Source organism: Megachile rotundata, chromosome 3 (genome assembly GCF_050947335.1).
Source record: "Megachile rotundata isolate GNS110a chromosome 3, iyMegRotu1, whole genome shotgun sequence".
Classification (NCBI taxonomy): Eukaryota; Metazoa; Arthropoda; class Insecta; order Hymenoptera; family Megachilidae; genus Megachile; species Megachile rotundata.
This window is the reverse complement of record NC_134985.1, coordinates 12608445-12631295: the sequence shown is the minus strand read 5'-3', so window position 1 is coordinate 12631295 and position 22851 is coordinate 12608445. Positions and strand designations below refer to the sequence as shown.

Sequence of the window (22851 nt, the reverse complement as noted above, 5' to 3'; positions counted from 1 at the left end):
TAAACGTATAAGAAAACGAGATTTTGTAGGAATTAGTAAAATATGACAAAGGAGAAAATAATAGTAAAGTTAGGTTTTAAATAATTTCCTTCTAAAAAGGGACAACCTGAAGAAAGCTCAGTTAATCTTCAACTAAAATTCCACATTAATCAGTTCATCTAATTTTTCTTAAATACTAAAATTAATAAAATACAAGTACAGAGTTGCCGAAGAAAGTGAAAAGTTGTTATTGGAAAACTATTTTTGCTCGCTCTCTTATTCTACGCGAATGGTTCACCTTCCGTTTTTATCGGGGAACACTAAGAGCAATTATCTTTCTTTTCTACTGGCATTCTGCCATATCGACTCCACTCGAGGAACAAAGAGATTCCATCACTATTCTACGCTTTATTTCCAGAGAACTGTTTGGCCCACTAAGCTTTTTTACTACTGTACCTTCACATTGAATTATCGGAGAACTGACAATCAGAAATCCAAACGAATTATATTAGGAAGAACCTTACAGAGGCTATTTTTCAACTTAATTTCCTTGGAACCGTATTATTATCCAGGAAATGTTATTTCGTTTCTTCCTTTTAACGTTTCAGTTGTTTGAAACTTTTGAAATTATATATATCGATGTTTTGAAAATTCAATGATCGAAAAAGATTAGTTTCTTATAATCACACAGAGTAATTCATTCAAATCTGAATACAAAATTAATTTTTTTATTAATTTTGTTCCTGTATCATTTATCATGAAATTAAAGTGCTCTTGAAAAAAAGATTATGTTAGATTTGAACACAATTGCTTTACAAAAGAACTGAAAGTTAACTTCGAAGTCAAATTAATACTTCAGACATAACCTTTAAAGTATCAAACAAGATGTCCGCTCTGAAGAGCTAATTGTGTTGCGTGATTATAAAAGCTATTTTGTGTTTTACACAAAATTTGTCTTAAATTAAATTTGTTTTATATTAAAATTTGTCATTTTTGAGCAATCTGTATATTAAACTGTAATTTAAAGATGAAATTCTATAACCAAGCATAATTTGAAGATGTAGTTATAAGTACAGTCGTAAACCTAAAGAATTTTATATTAACTTTGAATTGAGAGTTTTGCCGTGACTTAACCTTGACATATATTTTAACTTTGTCACAGTTTACAAAATAACGTTAAAAATGTATGTAGTATTTTGGCAAACGATTAAATAGGGAAAGTGTGATCGACAGAGACATACTGTTAGAAAACCACCATCGCCTCAAACCTCATAGAACTCGGTTAGGGCAAAGTACTGGACTAAACTCGATTCACGCAAAATCCAGTTAACCATGTAGAACGTACCCTGACATTCCGGATTGACATCGTCAAAGTTCGACGAAACTTGCCAGAAATTCGTGCAACTTTGACAGATGTCGCTTAAACTACGGAGACCGTCTAAACTATGTTTGCATTCGATCCAACTTTCTATGTGTACATTTTTCCCCTAGTCAAATATATTGCTCACTTTGGTCATGGTATATTTACTTAGCAACAAGTTTAACGGTGAAACTAAACTTATAATACATACATAATTTGACATTAGAAATAAACGCTCAAATAATAATATACAGATATCAACCCACGAGTGAGGTCGATCAAAAATAAAAGCTCACCGTGAATATTATAGTTAAACATATAATAACTAATAACTAAATAAAATCTTTAATCTAATTCTCAAATGAAAAATCAAATAGAAATTTGCTCTTCATAAGTAAAACCTTTATATTCGAACCGTAGATTCCAAATATAAATTTTTAAACTTACACTACCGTCCATAAGTATCCGGACACTTGGTTTCGTTACATAAAACATAGTTGAACTTTGTACAAAAGGTATTTAGGGTTATCATATCATTTGTAATAATTATTATTATCTGTTTTGAGGTGTCATAACGTAATAGAATTAATTTTTAAGTACAAATTATACAATGAAAGTGTGAAAGTAAAATTCATGTCCAGAAGTACAAAGTCCAAATTTGTGAATCTAATGAAACGCTTTCGATTCTAAAAAAAATTTTCATTTCTACTGTGTTTCATTTCTATGGTGCAGAACGTATTCAGAGGGTTCTTCGATATGTTTCAAGTGTTTGTAAACTGTTGGTAGATGTTTAGGTTCCCTCAATGGAGATAAGAATGGAGGTAACGCTATGCACTCGACAGTTTCGGTTTAGTTCGTCTGTAGCTTCTTTTCCATCGAGATATGAGTTCCAAACGAGAATTACCAATCGAAAAACGTTCCAGTATTCTGACCTTCGCAGAAAAAAAATCGATTTTAGTTACTGTTGCAGATACTTGAATAACTTTCATGCAACGCGAATGCATATTTCGCTTGTGTCCGGATACTTATGGACGGTAGTGTACTTCCCTTAAGTTAAAGCTTGTACTAAGCTCCATTATTCAGTAGTGCAATAAATAATGAATTAACCGTACAAAAGAATCCTCTTCCGTTTTAACAGATCTCTCAAAGGTTTTATTAGTAGCTAACCCTTCAGTATAAACCGTTGTAGGCCCCTTTAAAGGCGGAAATAAACGCTGAAGCACAAGTAAGCTCGTAAACGTCCATCGCAGTAAAGCACACGTATTAACCGTGAAGTCTTTACACCGTTACGTTTCGATTCTTTCCGACATAATCGTAAACAACGGGCATAAAATTGATCGATGACTACCAGTTTCCTTTAACAGTTATGGCGACTTATCTTCGGAAGTATCAAGTTCGCGAGCGGCGTTTTCGTTAAATGAAAACCCATTGGTAACATTGTGGGCTGTGAACTGCATGAAAATTGCAATCAACAGCCGAAGAAAACAGGTCACGGTATTTAAGTGGTAAGCCAACGCTGGTTGGACAATTCTGCTGATAGCAACAGACTATGCTTGCATGTAAAATGGCAGGTGGGAAGCTGCACGCGAAAGCTCGTAAAAATCGATTACCGAGGACTTCGAATCATTGTATCCTTCTTTTGTGATTCTTCCGTAACAGTGGGAACGCTTTCGTTGTCAACGATTCTGTGATTGATAATTGTGATATTTTATGTACAGTGGGGGACAAAAGGGTTCGTACACGTGAAGTTTTCGATTTTTGAGCTTCCCAGTCTCAAATCTCCAATTCTCATACTTGCAACTTCCAAAATTTCGATACCTTCAATTCTCAAAATTCCAAATCCACAAATCCCCAAATTCTCAAATTTCCAAATCCTCAAATCTCCAAATCCTCAAATCCCCAAATTCTCAAATTTCCAAATCCCCAAGTTCCCCAATTCTTAAATTTCCAAATCCACAAATCCACAAATCCACAAATCCCCAAATTCTCAAATTTCCAAATCCTCAAATCTCCAAATCCTCAAATCTCCAAATCCTCAAATCCCCAAATTCTCAAATTTCCAAGTCCCCAAGTTCCCCAATTCTTAAATTTCCAAATCCACAAATCCCCAAATTCTCAAATTTCCAAATCCTCAAATCCCCAAATTCTCAAATTTCCAAATCCCCAAGTTCCCCAATTCTTAAATTTCCAAATCCACAAATTCCCAAATTCTCAAATTTCCAAATCCCCAAATTCGTGAAAATTCGAACGTGAAATTCATTACTAATTCAAATACATTAGAAGGGAGAAGTCTTGCTCATTTTTTTACAAGAATGAAAAAGCGATACAGCGCAAAAGTAAAAATGAGAAACAAGAGACTGGATCATTTCTTATGCATTTTGAAGAGCAACCACTTTTTAAAGCACCTGACGTGGATCTCACGTAGCCGAGTTAAGAAGAAAGATTCAGATTTATACAAGAAACGTGAACAGCTTCGCTAATCTTAAAAGAGTTACATATCACTTCTGCGAATCTCGGTAAATTCGAGTTAAATGCAGCTAAAACATCATGAATGTCAGTGCGATATTAATATATTAAAAAAAGGGTATTTACTTAATGGTTTAAATTTACAGGGAGTAAATAACGAGCTTGTTATCGCTCGATGCAGTCGCAACGTCAAAGAAATTTTTAACAAGGTAAATAACTTATTAATTTTGATTAAAAACCTTGGACAAACGTCGCGTTACATGACGCTTTATTACGTAAAGTTACTCTCTCATTAAATTGCGATTTTAACGAAATCACGATTTATTCCTGAAGGGGAAGTTGGATGAATTTATAGTGAAAAATTTTGTTTTATGCGAATATATCGGCCAGAAGTCTCTCATGGAAATAACAAAATATTTCACAGGTCAATAAATTTAAACGTCGGATATGAACAAATTTAGAAACGTGAAAGCATTTAAAAAATTCTGCACGGGAAAATAAAAATTTTTTTCAATTTTAAAGAGTTGAAATACAACACACTCGAGTTTGAAAAAAAATAAAAGTACCGGGATTTCAGGAAAAGTAGACTTTTAAAATATAAAGTGGTTGGAGCTAAAGCTTTTCAAACTTCAATCTGACCGTTAAGAATTAAATAAAAGTAATTGGAGATTGAAAGATTTAAAAATATGATTTAACAAGATTCTTTCATTTTAAACTTTTCATGTGCCGTCAAATGGCAGAATTTCGTTTTCGCGATCGATGGAAGAGGCACAATTCCCTAGAAAACCGATATGAAAACCGATTCATAGACAGGTCGAGTTCCATGAAAGAACGGACGCAGAAACCGGAAGAGGAAGTAGCCTGGTGCTCATATATCCCCGTTGCTGAGCCGTGGTCGATGACGCGGAATTTGCAGCCAGGAAGAGCCTCGAGGAAACCGTAAAGGACACCCTGTGCGTGTAAAATGGAAACGGAATATTGAGAAGCGGGTTTCTCGGTTGAAGGAGTATCGAAAATACATTTACTGCATAGGGTGTCCAATTTTTACTTTATCATAAAATGCAGCGTGATATCGACCGCCTATGATCGTAAAAAAATCGTTTCTGGAACGGCTTACTGTATCTTTCCTATATTTTATCGGTGTGATAAGTTCGTCTTAAATTGTACCGGGTGTACAATAAAATATATTCATTATTATGCAAAACGTCTTTATTATTATACAATTTAATACTGAAGCAGATGCAGGTTTAATTAGAATCTTTTAAAATTTGAGACTGATGAATACTATCAAATATTTTCATAATTATTTTGTTGCATTTATTTGACGAAATTTAGTCGAGGTTGTAGTATGATATTTTTTTATATTTATTTCGAAAAAATTTATTTGTGATTATAGTGCAATGTTTTGTTATATTTATTCAGCAGAATTTATTTATGGTTGTAGTGCAATTTTTTGCTATATTAATTTGAGGAAATTTATTAATGGTTATAACGTAATATTTTGTTCTATTTATTCAACAAAATGTTTACATGCCTGTAATATAATATTTGTTATATTTATTCAGCAGAATTTATTTATGGTTGTAGTGAAATATTTTGCTACATTAATTTGAGGAAATTTATTAATGGTTATAGTGTAATATTTTGTTCTATTTATTCAACAAAATGTTTATATGCCTGTAATATAATATTTGTTATATTTATTCAGCAGAATTTATTTATGGTTGTAGTGCAATATTTTGCTACATTAATTTGAGGAAATTTATTAATGGTTATAGTGTAATATTTTGTTCTATTTATTCAACAAAATGTTCACATGCTTGTAATATAATGCTTTGTTATATTTATTCGACAAAATTTGTTTTGTAATTTCAAAATAATTAATGCGAGTATTTTTAACTATGAAAGTGAATAAATTCTTAATAACATAAATGATGGATTCTTACAGAAATTTATATGGGTGTCATGAGTCATAAAATTTAAGTAAACAAAAAGAACAGAAATATAGTTCTCTCTTAAAAAAATTCATATCCTTATATCATGTCTACATTTTTAAAACTATGAAAGAAAAGCTGATCCGGCAATATAATGAGAGTGTACCAGTGCAAGATGAAGCTGAAATTACAATCTAAAGACCGGTTGCTCGCGAACAATATTTTCTTGAAAAACAGTTTCAAGCAAGAACGTCACGCGACAGAAATTGAATAAACTTCGTAATTTATTCTGTAACTTCGTCGAAAAGTAATGTTTTCGATCAGGAAAACTTCAGTGTGTTTCGTAAGCACCTTAAATGTTCTTTGTGACGGAAAAAATTTCAACAAAATAGTATCGAAAGAGTAGCTCGATGGACACGCGAAACTTCTTAACTCGAAGTGACGTCCCGCCCTAAATTTCGCGATGTTGGCTTGCTTTCTTTTTTTCTCAACATTTTCCGGTGAAACAGCGACGTGGCATCAACGTAAATTGCATAGAACAACAGCGGCGAAATAGGGGAAAGAGTTTCGTCCACGAAACTTCAATACACAACAGCTGCGACTGAGAGTTCTTATGGCCGTCATCGTAAACTACTTTGGTCACTTTCTTTACCTTGTTGCTGTCCATTCTGATCCTTACGACGCAACCTGAACCAGAAAACCCTTTCAACCAAGAAAACTGTTACCTGCTCGATTTGTTGGCATGATAAATATCGTTCTGTAAGAAAGCAGGATGCATATTACAGCGAGAGGATCAGTACAAGTTTCTAGCGATGGGTTTAACGCATTTTCGTTCCTTCACGTTTGTAGTTTCAAGTCAATTCTCTACCCGCAATAGCAATAAGACCCATGGAGTCTACCGAGTATTTTTCTATTGTTATATCTGATTGTGAAACCTTAACCTTAGCAGGAGTCTTTTGTTTGCAGTTTTCTATACACGTCGAGGTGTTGCGTTTTATTACTTGCTTAGGTCACATTGGGGAAAAGACCCGCTTCATACGTCACTCGCATTTCCAACTCCACCCGAATTTTAGCTAAATAGAAAATTAGAAACTGTGTCCCTCACCAATGTCACAAAAATACGCCCACTCCGAGCTTTTGTAAAACGTAAAAATTCTTCGAAGAGACACTCTCGAGTCATCAAGTACATAGCAAAATCTAGTCGTTCGAAGTCAAATTCATTTAGATACAATCCACTTGTATTCACTTGTAGGAAATCCTAGTGATTCCATGCGTCGTTTAATCGTCACTACTGCTGACGCTGCGACGCTCATACAACAATATTCAAATGAAGACAGTTGAATAAAAATAGTTGAAATGTCAATTTTGTATTTAGTCTTGACAATGCAAATTATAATTGGATTTGAACTTGAAGCGTATTAAAAATTTGAGTGAGATCACATTTGAACTGTAAGTATCATGAATTAAAATTGTCAAAGTATGCGTTCGAATACTGTCAAAAATTGATACTGTAAGAAAATAATAAATAGTTGCAGTCATAATAGTCAATGATTGGTACCACAAATTTAATTTAGTCTGGAGAAATCCTGAAAATTACCATAAGATTAAATTTTACTTCACCTCAAGTTTGCATAGTAATTCAATATTTTTGCATAGTTAAAAGGTATTAAGAAATTAATTAGGTTGCCTAGTAAATATGGAAATATTTAGACACTCCCGAACAGTCATCAAGTACAGAGCAAAATCTAGTCGTTTGAAATGAAATTAATTTAAATACAGTATACTTATATTCTCTTGTTCACAAGATTCTAATATAATTATTGTAATTATATAACAATTTACTACTCGCCAAATTTGTTCGACTTTCCATTCTCGAAATTATTTCACCTACAAGAACCTAATATTCCACACAATTTCTTGAGTGAAATGAACATAAATTTTCGTTATTAAAATACTCTTACATCATCGTGTAATTAAGTTGAAGAACAGCTCTGTCTTGATTACTTGTTTTATTTAATTACACATTCACAGTATTATGCGAAAGTTCGTTAAAGCATGCCTTATCTTATTCCTTAGGCAACAAGTTTTCCTATTTTACATAATATATGACTCGTTATCTGACTCTTGAATCCTGTACAATTAATTTCAACCCTTATTAATCATGCATGCATGTGTAATTCTGATAGTTATAAAGTTATAAAGTAGAAAGATCATTGTACCGTAGAAAGTAACAGTGAAACAATCAATCAGTCAAATTGTAGAATGGAGAACAGAAGTGAAATTACTGTGAAAAATGGGAAGTGAGTGATGGTTTATAGATGATTTTGATTGGTTTGGAGTGTTGGACAATAAAACAGTGTATAGATTCAATTGTTATGTAGCAAATTTTGGTAATTAATTGTGTTAAAGGAGTCCAATAATATATTTTTGTTTACAATGTTAGATTAACTGTATGATTGATAGAAGATTTTTAATTCCTTCATTTTTTAATTTTTAGGTGGGAAAGTTTCCAAATTTCCAAATTTCTAGATTCTCAAATCCACAACTTCGCAAATTCCTCAAGTTTGTAAATTTCCTAATTTACAAAATTTTTAATTCTCAACTTCCTACAGTCACAATTTTCATAATTTCAAAATTTCCAAATCTCCAAAACCCCAAGTTCTCGAATTCCCAAATTTTCAAATCTGCAAATCAGCAAATTTTTAGTTTGTCAAATTTCCGAATTCTCGAATTTCCAAACTTCTATATTTCCAAAGCCCCTTTTCAAATTTCGAAATTTCTAATCCATCAAATTTCCAAATTCTCGAATTTCCAAAATCTTCAATTTCTGGACCCTCAAATCCCTCACTTCTCAAATTTCCAAACTCCCAAATTTCAAAATCTACAAATATCCAAATTGTTGACATTCCAAATCCCCTCTTCAAATTTTTAAATTTCTAATCCCTCAAATTTCCAAATTCCTAAACTCTCAAAAGCAATACTCAAAACCTATACTCTTCAACCCCAAGATAAAATAGTTCCTAACCGAGATATAAGATTTCCTAAAGTAATTATCCCATATCTGCTTTGTTTCCAACATTCCATATCGGACGATTTAATAAAACGTTCTAAACTGTTGGACCATAAAATCAATGCCAAAGGAATTAACTATGAACCAGACTCGTGTAATATTGAAGAAAATCAGAGTTCTCGAGGGTGTAGTAGCTCAGGACGTTAATATGGTAAGGTGAAACGAGGCGTTCGAGCGATCACGCTTACTGGAAATTTAATGGCCGCTTGAGTAACGCGGTTCTTTTGAAGTACAAGCTCCCTTTGCGACCATCACGCGGAGAATGCCGGTGAAATTTTGCGTGGGAAACGTTTTCCGCCGTAAAACCTTCAAAATTCGATTCGAACAGGCGAATATCTATTCACGAGATCAACGGATATCGAATGTGTGCCGTTTCTGTGAAGCATTTAAATACGTCCCAGCATTGTGGTCTCTCGTATAGGGTGTTCAGGATATTACTAGACAGCTTTCGTTAAACAGCGAATATTAGAAAAAAATAAAAGAAAGGAAAACTAGTACTGTTTTTTATTTTTAACAAAATGACATATGCATTTTTGTTGTTTTCATATGCATTTTCAATTTTTTTTATTGAAACATACATTTCTCTTTTTAACAGAACAATTTTTATTTTTAATAAATACGTTCATTAGTAACGAAGGTGACTTCCAATTTTTTAAAATGGAATTTTGAATATTTTTTTATAACATATGAAAGTATCTGCTAAGAGGAATTCATTTCGGATTCGAATTTTCGAAAGTGCGTGAGTGAGACAGACGCTGATGTAAAGCAAGATGGCCGCCGCGGACCACTCTCCTTAAGTGATAGTCACCTATATGCAAAAGATAGTATTTCACAGTTAACTCTGAAACAGTAGTTGATGAGTTACGTGACGAATTAATGAAGTTAGGTTAATGAATAATGGTACGTGGGAATGATTAGCTCAGAAACGCTAGACGCAGGTTTATTCGATAAACTAATGAGGCGCGGTCAATTAATTATGCAATGTGAAAAGATTTATTTTGGGGTTGTAGATGCAGGATAACGCGATGCATTAATGAGATTAGGTTAATGAATAACGGTACGTGAGAATGATTAGCTTTGAAACGGTAGATATAGGATTATTTGGTAGATTTGATAGATTTTGAGAGAAAATGAAGTTAGGTTTTAACTTTAATTATATATCTACATTAATTATTAACGTAATATAGGAAAGAATTGCTTTGATATAGTAGATTAGGTGAATGAGGCTAGAATAATTGTATGTTAGCTTCGAAACAAGATTATTAGATAAATTAATGTTAGTGATATATGGAGGAGATTCATTTTAGGATGCTGAATGTGGATTCAGTTGATAAATTAATGTGGTTTGATTAATTAACAGTGGTACATGGAACTAACTACGAAACAGTAGATGCAGTTACATTTTAGTTAAATTAACGATGTTGGATTAATTAATAACGACAGGGGTAAAGGATTTATTTAGAGGTTGTGAATGTAGAATTATTTCATGACTTAATGAAGTAAGATTAATTAACAGCGATACATGGAAATAATTAACTTTGAAAGACTAGGTTAATCGATGAATGAAGTTAAATTAATTATTAATGCAATAGGAAAAGATTTACTTAGAAATAACTGATGTAGAATTACTCGATGAATTCATTAATTAATTTCACTGGTAATTTCATTAGGTTACATTCAATAATAATGGTACAAAGGAATAATTAACGTTGGTACAGTAAATGCGAGGTTATGTGAACAATCATTCAGATCAAGTTAAATCAGAAAATAATTAAACAGGAATGACTTTGAAACAGAAGGTGGTTGATGAATTAAAATTTTTTGACAATGATACAATAATTAATTTCAAAACAGTAGACTCGATGAATTAATAAGAATTAGCCATACAATATTATTAGATAATAATAAATAAAGATCCGTTAAAAATGAAAATGTAATCCATTAAAATCTTCACTAGTTTCATCCAGGCAGCAAAAATGTTAACATGTCCGCAACAAATGTTCTCTAAACTTGACAGGAACTTGTTTTCCGACATTCGTGTAAGAGTACGTTCTCGATTTATCTTCCAGTGAACATTTTCCAGCGTGATCGATCAAGAATGCCATTTTCAGGACGAGTGGCATCGAATTAACGTTCTCTGTGTCCCTGAGAACCAGAAGACTCATCGTTTGTCCATTAACTTTATCCGCTTCTCACATCTGCTTTCTCGTATCGTTATTTCTCTTCGCCACGCACACCTTATACAAACTAGAAACGTTTCACTCAGAGGGAACGTAAACGTAAAAGAAAAACGTACAGAAATCGATTTTCCTTTTACGACAATGGTTACGTGATGCAATGATCGAGAACGAGATGTAGGTTACGGTGCTTTCCTTCAGAAAATTGTTTTCTCTCTAAGATTATACTATTTTACGAAATCTTTTCTTTAAAGTAGATACTCGGATATTATTTAGTTTTAGAGCTTTTGGAAATTTTATTGTTACTGGTAGATACTGAAATTTTAATTTGGAGGTTGTGTATAGGTTATGTTATGTTTTAAGATATTTAACTGAATTACTTTCAATTTTGGAAATTTTCTAATAACTGTTAGATACTCAAGTTTTAATATAAAAGATGATATGTGTATAGGTTATGTAATGTAGTAAGATATTAAACTGAATTACTTTCAATTTTGAAAATGTTCTAATAACTGTTTGATACACAAGTTTTAATATAAGAGATGATATGTGTATAGGTTCTGTAATGTAGTAAGATATTGAACTGAATTACTTTCAATTTTGAAAATGTTCTAATAACTGTTTGATACTCAAGTTTTAATATAAAAGATGATATGTTTATAGGTTATGTAATGTAGTAAGATATTAAACTGAATTACTTTCAATTTTGAAAATGTTCTAATAACTGTTTGATACTCAAGTTTTAATATAAGAGATGATATGTGTATAGGTTATGTAATGTAATAAGATATTAAACTGAATTACTTTCAATTTTGAAAATGTTCTAACAACTGTTTGATAGTCAAGTTTTAATATAAGAGATGATATGTGTATAGGTTATGTAATGTAGTAAGATATTTAACTGAATTATTTTCAATTTTGAAAATGTTCTAATAACTGTTTGATAGTCAAGTTTTAATATAAGAGATGATATGTGTATAGGTTATGTAATGTAGTAAGATATTAAACTGAATTACTTTCAATTTTGAAAATGTTCTAATAACTGTTTGATAGTCAAGTTTTAATATAAGAGATGATATGTGTATAGGTTATGTAATGTAGTAAGATATTAAACTGAATTACTTTCAATTTTGAAAATGTTCTAATAACTGTTTGATAGTCAAGTTTTAATATAAGAGATGATATGTGTATAGGTTATGTAATGTAATAAGATATTTAACTGAATTACTTTCAATTTTGAAAATGTTCTAATAACTGTTTGATAGTCAAGTTTTAATATAAGAGATGATATGTGTATAGGTTATGTAATGTAGTAAGATATTAAACTGAATTACTTTCAATTTTGAAAATGTTCTAATAACTGTTTGATAGTCAAGTTTTAATATAAGAGATGATATGTGTATAGGTTATGTAATGTAGTAAGATATTAAACTGAATTACTTTCAATTTTGAAAATGTTCTAATAACTGTTTGATAGTCAAGTTTTAATATAAGAGATGATATGTGTATAGGTTATGTAATGTAATAAGATATTTAACTGAATTACTTTCAATTTTGAAAATGTTCTAATAACTGATACTCAAGTTTTAATATAAGAGATGATATGTGTATAGGTTATGTAATGTAATAAGATATTAAACTTGATTACTGTCAATTTTATATTTTTTTTATTATTTCTGATATTTAATAGAGTTGAAATGGTTGAAGTTATGACTTTGATAGTTTGGAAATTTGAAAATGTAAAAATTTCAGTGTCAAACTTTATAACTAACAAATTTAAAAGTTTAGTAGGTTAAAATTGAATACTCTGATAATTTGAAAATTTGCAAGTTTGGATATTAAGAAACTTTGCAGTATAAAACTTCAATTCTTTAGAATTGTAAATTTAGAGGTTAAGTATTCTGAAACTTGGAGGTCAGAAAATTCATAATTTGGAATTTGAAAATTTGATAATACATGATTTAAGCACTGAAAAATTTGATAATTCACAAAATATAGTTAAAAAAATGTACAAATTTCCAAGCTTAGAAACTAAAATATATCCAAGTTTAAAAATTAAAAAATCTGCAAGTTCAACACTTATGAAATTCTGAAGCTTAAAAACTAAAATATTAACAAGTTTAAAAAGGAGAAAAAAACGTCGAGGTTTACAAATTAAGAAACATACACATGCTTAAAAACTAAATTTTATTACAAAATCATCACCCAAAATAAATTACTAAAATTTTCCATTATTTTCTCACGAATCTAATTTTTCAGCCCTTAACACAGCAAACACAAAAGTAAACAATTGCACCGTAAATTCAGCAGAAGTTTAACAAACACAAATTGTCTTGCTTGCTGCAAATATTGTCGTAATTAAAGGAAGCTTTAACTGTCATAAGATTTTGCCTGACAATTTATTGATCCTGGGCAAATACAAGCTAACAAGAGCAGTCGCAACCACAACTCAGCAATTTCCAAGCTTTTTGATTGCTTCTATTCTGGCTTTCTCAATTACGCGATTCCATCGCTAAGCCTGCAACGAACGTTTGAACGAATCTCTGGAATAAAATTTTTTTTTCCAGCACAACGAAAGCATTTTCTTTTACAAGAGCACGGGACAAGTTCGCTTGACAACCGGAATTTTTAATTACACTCCGGCTGCCGGTAATCTCCACGAATTTCCTCTTCTGGCTTGTAATTGAGCTGCTTTTTTTCTGAAGCTAACTTCACTTTTCTTTATTACTCTATTTGAAAATATTGCTCAATTCTGGGAAGCTTGCTTTGTGATTTTTTAATTACGAACGTGGACGATATTTCTCGAGCATTGTTTTTTACAAATGTTCCGTAATGTTTTCGGTAACCCCAATTTAAAATACGAAAATTTGGCAAAAATGTAATTGGAAATGAGTTTAATTTATGTATTTTTAAATATGTTAATAAAATTAAATTTGGAAAAAATGTAATTGGAAATGAATTTAATTTATGTATTTTTAAATATGTTAATAAAATTAAATTTGGAAAAAATGTAATTGGAAATATCTTTAATTTATGTATTTTTAAATATGTTAATAAAATTAAATTTGACAACAATGTAATTGGAAATGAGTTTAATTTATGTATTTTTAAATATGTTAATAAAATTAAATTTGACAACAATGTAATTGGAAATGAGTTTAATTTATGTATTTTTAAATATGTTAATAAAATTAAATTTGACAACAATGTAATTGGAAATGAGTTTAATTTATGTGTTTTTAAATATGTTAATAAAATTAGATTGTAGTGAAACAAAAACTAAATTCTGGTGAAATTATGGTATTTTGAATATGATAAAATACAATGAATGATTATAATGAAAATATTAAGAACATTTATTAAATTATCAAACAAATATTAAGTTATTAAATATTGAACAAATTATTGTATGTAAATGTTCATTTAGTATATGTGATTAAGACTAATCAATTTTTGTATTACTTTATGTAAACGAACATTTATTTGTGTAAAGCCAATTCGATACTGCTTGAAAATAGAACTAGAAATACTGAAAGATAATTATTTGATGATCTGCAAGTTTAATGAAAGAAAAATATATTTATGTGTATCAATAATTTATTCTTGATTATTTAATCAAATTGGCGAGTATTAAGCTTCCTCGATTATTATTAATCAAATATTAATTAAAGACAAAAGCGACGAAATCACGAATGAAATTAATTTGAACCGATTTCTTTTTGTAAATGAAACCGATACCATTAAATTAACGGATCTGGCAGAAATTGCTGAATAAAGCGAATTAATGAGGGATTAAATGGGAAGGAATTAAAGAATGAATACTTTTCATACGAACTAATTTTAATTACTTCTACGTAATTAATGTGATAATTTCGTAAAAGTACGAAGCTCGGAAGAAGTGTGCCGAGTTTGTTAAATTCGGAAGTACATCCAAGTGCTTCGAAAGTAGGAAAGTTGTAAACTTCAGGGTGAAAAAGTTCGATGTCGCGGAGTTCAAAGCTGTGAAACTTGACAGGAACGATTTCATTCCTGTAAATATTCTTTCCGATATCTTTCCTCCGATACTTTCTCTTTCGTGACGTCAATATTATATTCATCGTTTCTACGTCACTATATCAATACGCCATTTTGTTGTATAACTCTGCCGCGATATTCAAAAATTTGATCATTTTTCTACGATACAATGAATCTTGTTTTTCGTTAATTGAAATTTTATTGCGGACTTTCTAGTGTGCAGCTATTTAAAGTTTCATTTGGATAATACATTTTATTTTAAGGACAAATTTGTTATTTTAAAAATAGAATTGAAGTCTTTTGAAATGGAACGAAATTCGTGTTGCAATTATTTAAAGTAAAAAATTTGGGAATATAGGAATTTAGAAAAGACCCTTACCCTTTCATATTTAAACAAAAAATATATAGAGATATCAAATAAAACTGCTGTGGTTTGTAAAAATTTTAATGAGCTTCGTAACTCCATAAAACGCTCGTGAGATTTTAAATAACACCATAATTTGGATCTGCTGGGATCTGATGCAAAATTAAGCGAGGGAAATATTCCCTAGTGCGTGTTGCAAGGGAAAAAGCGAGTCGTTCGCGTGCAGCGACTAATGACGTTAAACATGTCGCGAACGAGTCCTTTGGGAAACATTTTCCAAACTAAGTAACTACTATTTAGGATAGTCGCTTTCAACGTCCGATATATTTCTGTTTATTTCTGTATTTAGAGGTATGTGACCTCTCCATATTATAATTCCGTTGAACTTGTATCCTCGTGCTATATTGCAATATGCAAAGTGCCATCATTTCATATAATATTTGTGAGACATGTGTACTAACATACACTACCGTCCATAAGTATCCAGACACAAGCGAAATATGCATTCGCGTTGCATGAAAGTTATTCAAGTATCTGCAACAGTAACTAAAATCGATTTTTTTTCTGCGAAGGTCAGAATACTGGAACGTTTTTCGATTGATAATTCTCGTTTGGAACTCGTATCTCGATGGAAAAGAAGCTACAGACGAACTAAACCGAAACTGTCGAGTGCGTAGCGTTACCTCCATTCCTATCTCCATTGAGGGAACCTAAACATCTACCAACAGTTTACAAACACTTGAAACATATCGAAGAACCCTCTGAATACGTTCTGCACCATAGAAATGAAACGCAGTAGAAATGAAAATTTTTTTTAGAATCGAAAGCGTTTCATTAGATTCACAAATTTGGACTTTGTACTTCTGGACATGAATTTTACTTTCACACTTTCATTGTATAATTTGTACTTAAAAATTAATTCTATTACGTTATGACACCTCAAAAAAGATAATAATTATTGCAAATGATATGATTTTTATCAAAAGAGTAAAGTGTCAAAAATTGTTCGAGAAGAATATAAAAATGGAGCACGCATCCCGTCTTTAATGCAAATACACTTAACTTTCCGACTTCGCTTCTTACGAGTTCAAAAATGTTACCAGACTTCAAGAAGATCCGAAAGAAGGAAGTAAATTAGATTTTGAAAACTGTATTCGCAGTATGTGAAACTCAGAACACTGAAATATTTAAGAATACGATACACGTTTCTTCGTCGAATTTGAATACAAAAATGGTTGCGAGAATTGTATTCCATTTTTGTCTTCTTAACCTTGCATGAAAATATGTATATCAACGCAATAATTCTGTAACATACATTGTAAATGTTATGTATCATTATTTACTTTTATTATGTAAATACAATAAATTGAAATTTTGCAAAATATTCATACCATGATTCATAAATTTTTAAATACTCAGATTTGTGTAGCAATTCGTTTCTGAATTATGAAATATTTTAATTTTCATATTTTTAGATTTGTGCTTTAAGGTTCTTAAATTTTCTCAGTTTTCAATTTTTAAATTCCTACATTTTTTAAATCCAAAATTTTCAAATTTTGTAATTCTTAACATCCTAAATACCCAATTTCTCAAAATTTCAAATTCCCAAGTTTCCAAATTCACATATTCTCAATTTTGCAAATTCACAAAGTCACTAAATTTCCAAAATTTCAAGTTCTCAAGTTTCCTAGTTCTCAGATCTCAAAACTCTCAAATTTAACAATTCCCAAGTTTCCAAATATTCAAGTTTCCCAAATTCCCAAGTTTCAAATGTTCAAATTCCCAATTTCCCAAATTTCCAAATTCTCAAATTCCCAAATTCCCAATTTCCCAAATTTCCAAATTCTCAAATTTCTAAGTATCCATATTCACAATGTCTCCAAATTTCCAAAACTCCAAATCCCCAAATCCCCAAATCTCCAAATTCCCAAATTCCCAAATTCCCAAATTCCCAAATTCCCAAAGTCTCAAATTCTCAAATTTCTAAGTTTCCACATTCACAATGTCTAAAAATTTTCAAATTTCTAAGTTTCCAAATCTCCAAATCTTCAAATTCCTAAACCCCAAATCCCAAAACTTTCAAATTCCCAAAACTCCAAATTCCCAAATCCCCTAATTCTCAAATCCCAAGTTCCCATATTCCCACTTTCTCACTTTCTCAACTTCCCAAACTCCCTAATTATCAAATTCTCATATTCCAATATACCCAAATACCTAAACTCAAACACCCCCGAACCCCAAACTCCCAAAACCATATAATCCAATTCTTCCATTCCAATCTAACAATCGAAACGTACCATTTTCCCCAAGCGTCAAATAGGGGTTCAAAAATTTCGCCGGCGCTTAATAAGAGCGCTTTGAAACCCTTCACAAAGGGTGAAGAAAATAAATCAGCTGTTCGAAGGTGTGTTCACAGCTTGTGAAAGACCGTTGGGCTTCATTGACCGGCAAAGATTTCCGAGAGAAAAGGGCTGTAGAATATTTTCGACTTACCCGACCATGTCGGACTCCTTGGCCACTCGACAGTGAACTCCGCGATCCATCAGACATTTTCCGCTCACAGGGTCCGGGGGTGCGAGATTGATGTACGGCGGCTCCTCCAGGAAGGTTATTTTCAAATAAAACTTCTCCGGCACACCTTGAGGAGGCGTATGGGTGTTTCCAGGCCAGACGATATCCTTGATGTCCAGACCCTCCTTCTCCCAGGACTTCCAGACACCGATCTGTAAGCACAAACGAGGATAAAGGGTTGATATATCGGGCTACCTTGAAACACTGTATGCTAGTTTCATGAAACATCAGTTTTGCATTTTCATTCGCGTCTCGGTTTACGAGGAGTATCTGTTTCACACTTTGCGAGAAAGAAAATTGGATAATGTCAGGGGTAACGTATACGCGCGATATAGTATGTGTGAGTTTTGGAGATACATACGTGTTTCGTGTGATTTAATAAAGAAAAATAATAGTGAGTGTTTCGTGTGATTTAATAGAGAAAAATAATAATGTAAAGATAGTACTTTTTTATGTGAGTTCGTATGACAAGATTACTTTAATAAGATCATATGAGTGGTGCAGTTTTGTAAGGTCATGTGTGATGACTGGTACACATTTATGTGCTCATATGTGATGACATTGATGAGTCCATATGTGGCGACTAGCATTCTTTTTAATTGTATTTGTGTCCTTGTTTTATGCAGCATATACTTGTTTCATTTTTTATGAAAAAGGTGCAGTGCGCAGTTGTTCAATTTTTTAGGGGGAATTTAGGAATTTGGGGATTTAAGGAATTAGAAACTGAGAAATTTGGAGATTTAGAAATTTGGGAATTTAGGAGTTTGAGGATTCACTAGTTTGGAAATTTAGAAAATTGGGGGTTTTAGTAACTAGGTAATTTGGAAGTTCGAGGATTTAGTAATTTGGAAATTTGGAAATTTGGGGATTTAGAAAATTGGTGATTTAGTAACTTGGAAATTTTTAAATTTGAGGATTTAGAAATTTGGTGGCTTGAATATTTAAGGTTTTAGTAACTTCACAATTCAGGAATTTGTGAATATAGGAATTTTGGAAATTAGGAAATTGGAGATTTAGTAACTTGGAAATTTTGAAATTTGAGGATTTAGTATTTTGGGGATTTAGAACTTTGGTAACTTGAGTATTTAGGGTTTTAGTAACTTCGCAATTCAGGAATTTGGCTATATAGGAATTTTGGAAATTAGGAAATTGGAGATTTAGTAACTTGGAAATTTAGAAATTTGAGGATTTAGTATTTTGGGGATTTAGAACTTTGGTAACTTGAGTATTTAGGGTTTTAGTAACTTCGCAATTCAGGGATTTTGGTATACAGGAATTTTGGAATTTAAAAAATTGGAGATTTAATAATTCAATAATTCAGAAATTGGAAAATTTAGTATTCTAGTAATTTGGGTATTTGAAGATTTAGTAATTTGAGAATGTAGGAATTTGGGGATTTAATAATTTTGGAATTTAGAAATTTGCGAATTTAGTATTTTGGGAGTTTAAAAGTTTGTAACTTGAGCATTTAAAAATTTACTAACTCATAAATGTAAGAATTTGAAAAAATTCAAGAATCTGAGACTAAAAAAATTTCAAATTTTATTAATATTATTAATATACATTAATAATGCCTGTAATATTATCAATACACATTAAGAATAAACACTAAGAACACATAAACTCGTAATGTAACATTTGAATCATTACAATACACGAATATAAATCCGACACCACGAATTAAACGTGAACCTCACTCTACAGTGTCCGCCGTCACGAAATGGCCGCCGCGGATAAGATGTCGGAATGTTTTCATTGAAAAGGATCGCTTACTCGATTTGAGTTACCAGTTCACGTAACAAGCTCCGTAAACTAATGATCCGCCGTTTAATCATGATGTTCATTATCGCGACCACGGTGCTAACGAATCGCGTTGCATATAAATACGTTGTCATTTCATCCGGTTATCAAAAGTTGCTGCAGGGTGACTCTCGAGCGTGAATAACGAGCTCGATTAATTCTCACGTGTCATTTACGTGGTGGATGTCGCGAAGGTGCAGGGATGTGCGATCATGTAACAACGTACATACGTCTTTCGCGTGATGTAATAAAGCTGCTATAAATGAGAAATTTAATGGAAGTTCGGTGGCTTTTTCGGATACTCGTAAACGAAACGAAGCTCCGGTCGCACAACGGCAGGAGAAAAAATAAATGGTTCTTCGATGTGACGCAGTAAAATCTTTATGGAGACTAGGGCAAAAAACGCATTATTGTCGTATAAACCGTGTAAGCGTGGATTATGGGAAATCAAAGAGTAATGGGTGATCAAATTGATGTTGAGATGGAATTATTGTTTGATGTTCATCAATTCCTGTCACTTTTATACGTCTATAGAAGTGGGTTTCTTGTGGTATAATGATTTTTCTTGGAGATTTTATTTGAAATTTAAATTAAAATTTTAGTGGAACGAAGCTGATTCAGGGAGCGGATTTAGGGAAATTGAGATTTGGAGATTTAGGAATTTAGGGATATGGAAATTTAGGGATTCAGAAATTTGGGGATCTAGGGATTCGGGGATCTAGGGATTTGGGGATTTGGGGATTTAGGGATTTAGGGATTTAGGGATTTAGGGATTTAGGAATCTAGGGATTTGGGGATATAGAGATTTGGAGATCTAGGGTTCGGGGGATTTTGGGGATTTTGGAAATTTAGGGATTTGGGGATTTAAGGATTTGGTAATTTAGTAGTTTGGGGATCTGGGGATTTGGGGATCTAGAGATTTGGGGATCTAGGGATTTGGGAATTTAGGGATTTGGGGAATTTGGGATTTTGGGATTTTAGGGATTTGGGAATTTAGGGATTTGGGAATTTAGGGACTTGGGAATTTAAGGATTTGGGAATTTAGGAATTTGGGAATCTAAGGGTTTGGGAATTTAGGAATTTGGGAATCTAGGGATTTGGGGATCTAGAGGTTTGGGGATTTAGAGATTTGGGGATCAAGGGATTTGGAGATCTAGAAATTTGGAGCTCTAGGAATTTGGGGATTTGGGAAATTGGGGCTCTAGGAATTTAGGAATCTGGGACTCCGGAAATTTGGAGATCTAGAAATTTGAAGATCTAGGAATTTAGGGATCCAGGAATTTGTAGAACTTAAGTTTTAGAAATGCAAGGAAATGGGAATCTAGGTATTTAAAGGTACAGACATCTGGAAATATTGAAATATAGGGATTCTGCAATTCAGAGATTTAGAAATACAAGAGTTTAAGGATTTGGAGTTTTTAAAATCATAAAAAATGCATAAATTTAGAGTTTGAAAATTTGAAAAATCTAAATATCGTCACACTTGATTTACACATCCAGAATTTCTGAAGTTCCCAGAAATTTGATAAATGCAAAAGCCTATGTCTACGAAAATTTGAGAACTAAAATACTTTGATCGTGTATGTGTATTTATCCAAAGGAAGGCAACGTGTTACCCGAATGTACCATAATCAAACCAGTTAGAAACTTCTGACACTACTGACCACAGTTTCGTCAACCCAACGACGGAATACTCTTTCACAAGGATGTGGTACGCGGTGAAAAGCCTCGGACATTATCAATTGTGGATGAAACTTGCTAGAAAGTTTCCTGTATACCGCACGATCTCGTTAGAAAGCCGTTGTTAATCACGTTCCATTAGCAGTCATACATTAGAGGCGGTGTTATGGCTTGTTAGTTAGTTTATTACTTCACCGGATGACATGGTGTTTGTAATGGTATATTAACGGCAACAAACTTCTTCCCTCGACTCTGTCGACAATTATAGTTGTACGATGCTTTAATTATCTGCGATATGTTGGATGCGGTTGGTTTGGTTGAATTTTGATTAAAGGTCAATGGATTATTTATTGCGGTGCTGAGCTCGAAATAGCGACAGTTGCGCGATTATATGTATACGTATAAATATTAATTCAAACTTGAATCGTGTGACCTGTGTTAATTTGCTGAATTTGAATCATGTGTTTCGATGAATATTTGTTTCTAGTGTTGTTTTTGTTGAAGCTGTTTTAGTGGGGTGAACAAAATTGTACGAAGAGTTGGAACTTTAATGGGGTGATTTACAAATTTTGAATTTCTGGGTTTTTGAATTTGTACATTTCTATACTTCTAAATCTCAAGTACCTTATTTTTTAAGTGCCATATTTGCAATTTCTTGCATTTCTAAATATTTAAATTTATAAGTTTCCAATTTTCCATTTCCTCAATTTTCCAATTTTCTGATTTCCCAATTTTCCAATGTTTCAATTTTCTAATTTCTCAATTTTCTAATCTTGCAATTTTCCAATTTTCTAATTTTCCAACTTTCCAATTTTCCAATCTTCCCTTTTCCATTTTTCCAATTTTCCAATGTTTCAATTTTCTAATTTCTCAATTTTCCAATCTTGCAATTTTCCAATTTTCTAATTTCCCAATTTTCCATTTTTCCAATCTTCCCTTTTCCATTTTTCCAATTTTCCAATGTTTCAATTTTCTAATTTCTCAATTTTCCAATTTTCTAATTTCCCAACTTTCCAATTTTCCAATCTTCCCTTTTCCATTTTTCCAATTTTCCAATGTTTCAATTTTCTAATTTCTCAATTTTCCAATCTTGCAATTTTCCAATTTTCCATTTTCACTTTCATAATTTTCTCATTTTTCAATTTTGCAGTTTTCCAATGTTCCAATTATCCAATTTTCCATTTTTTCTTTTTTCCAATTTTCTAATTTTTCAATCTTGCAGTTTTCTAATTTACCAATTGTCCAATTGTCAAATTGTCGAATTGTCAAATTGTCAAATTTTCAAATTGTCAAATTGTTATATTGTCAAATTGTCAAATTGTCACATTGTCAAATTGTCAAATTTTCAAATTGTTATATTGTCAAATTGTTAAATTGTCGAATTGTCGAATTGTCGAATTGTCAAATTGTATTGTTATATTGTTGAATTGTTGTAT

General features: G+C 31.8%; 1 protein-coding gene across 12 annotated transcripts in view; it reads right to left on the bottom strand.

Annotated features, from left to right (window-relative positions):
- The window catches only part of Nmdar2 (glutamate ionotropic receptor NMDA type subunit 2), a 423506-nt gene that overhangs the window by 33556 nt on the left and 367099 nt on the right, over positions 1-22851 (bottom strand). For all 12 annotated transcript variants that reach the window (XM_076530217.1, XM_012282447.2, XM_076530219.1 and 9 more), the window contains one exon: positions 17858-18087. In XM_076530217.1, the coding sequence (XP_076386332.1) occupies positions 17858-18087 (230 nt within the window). The remainder of the gene's footprint in view (positions 1-17857; positions 18088-22851) is intronic.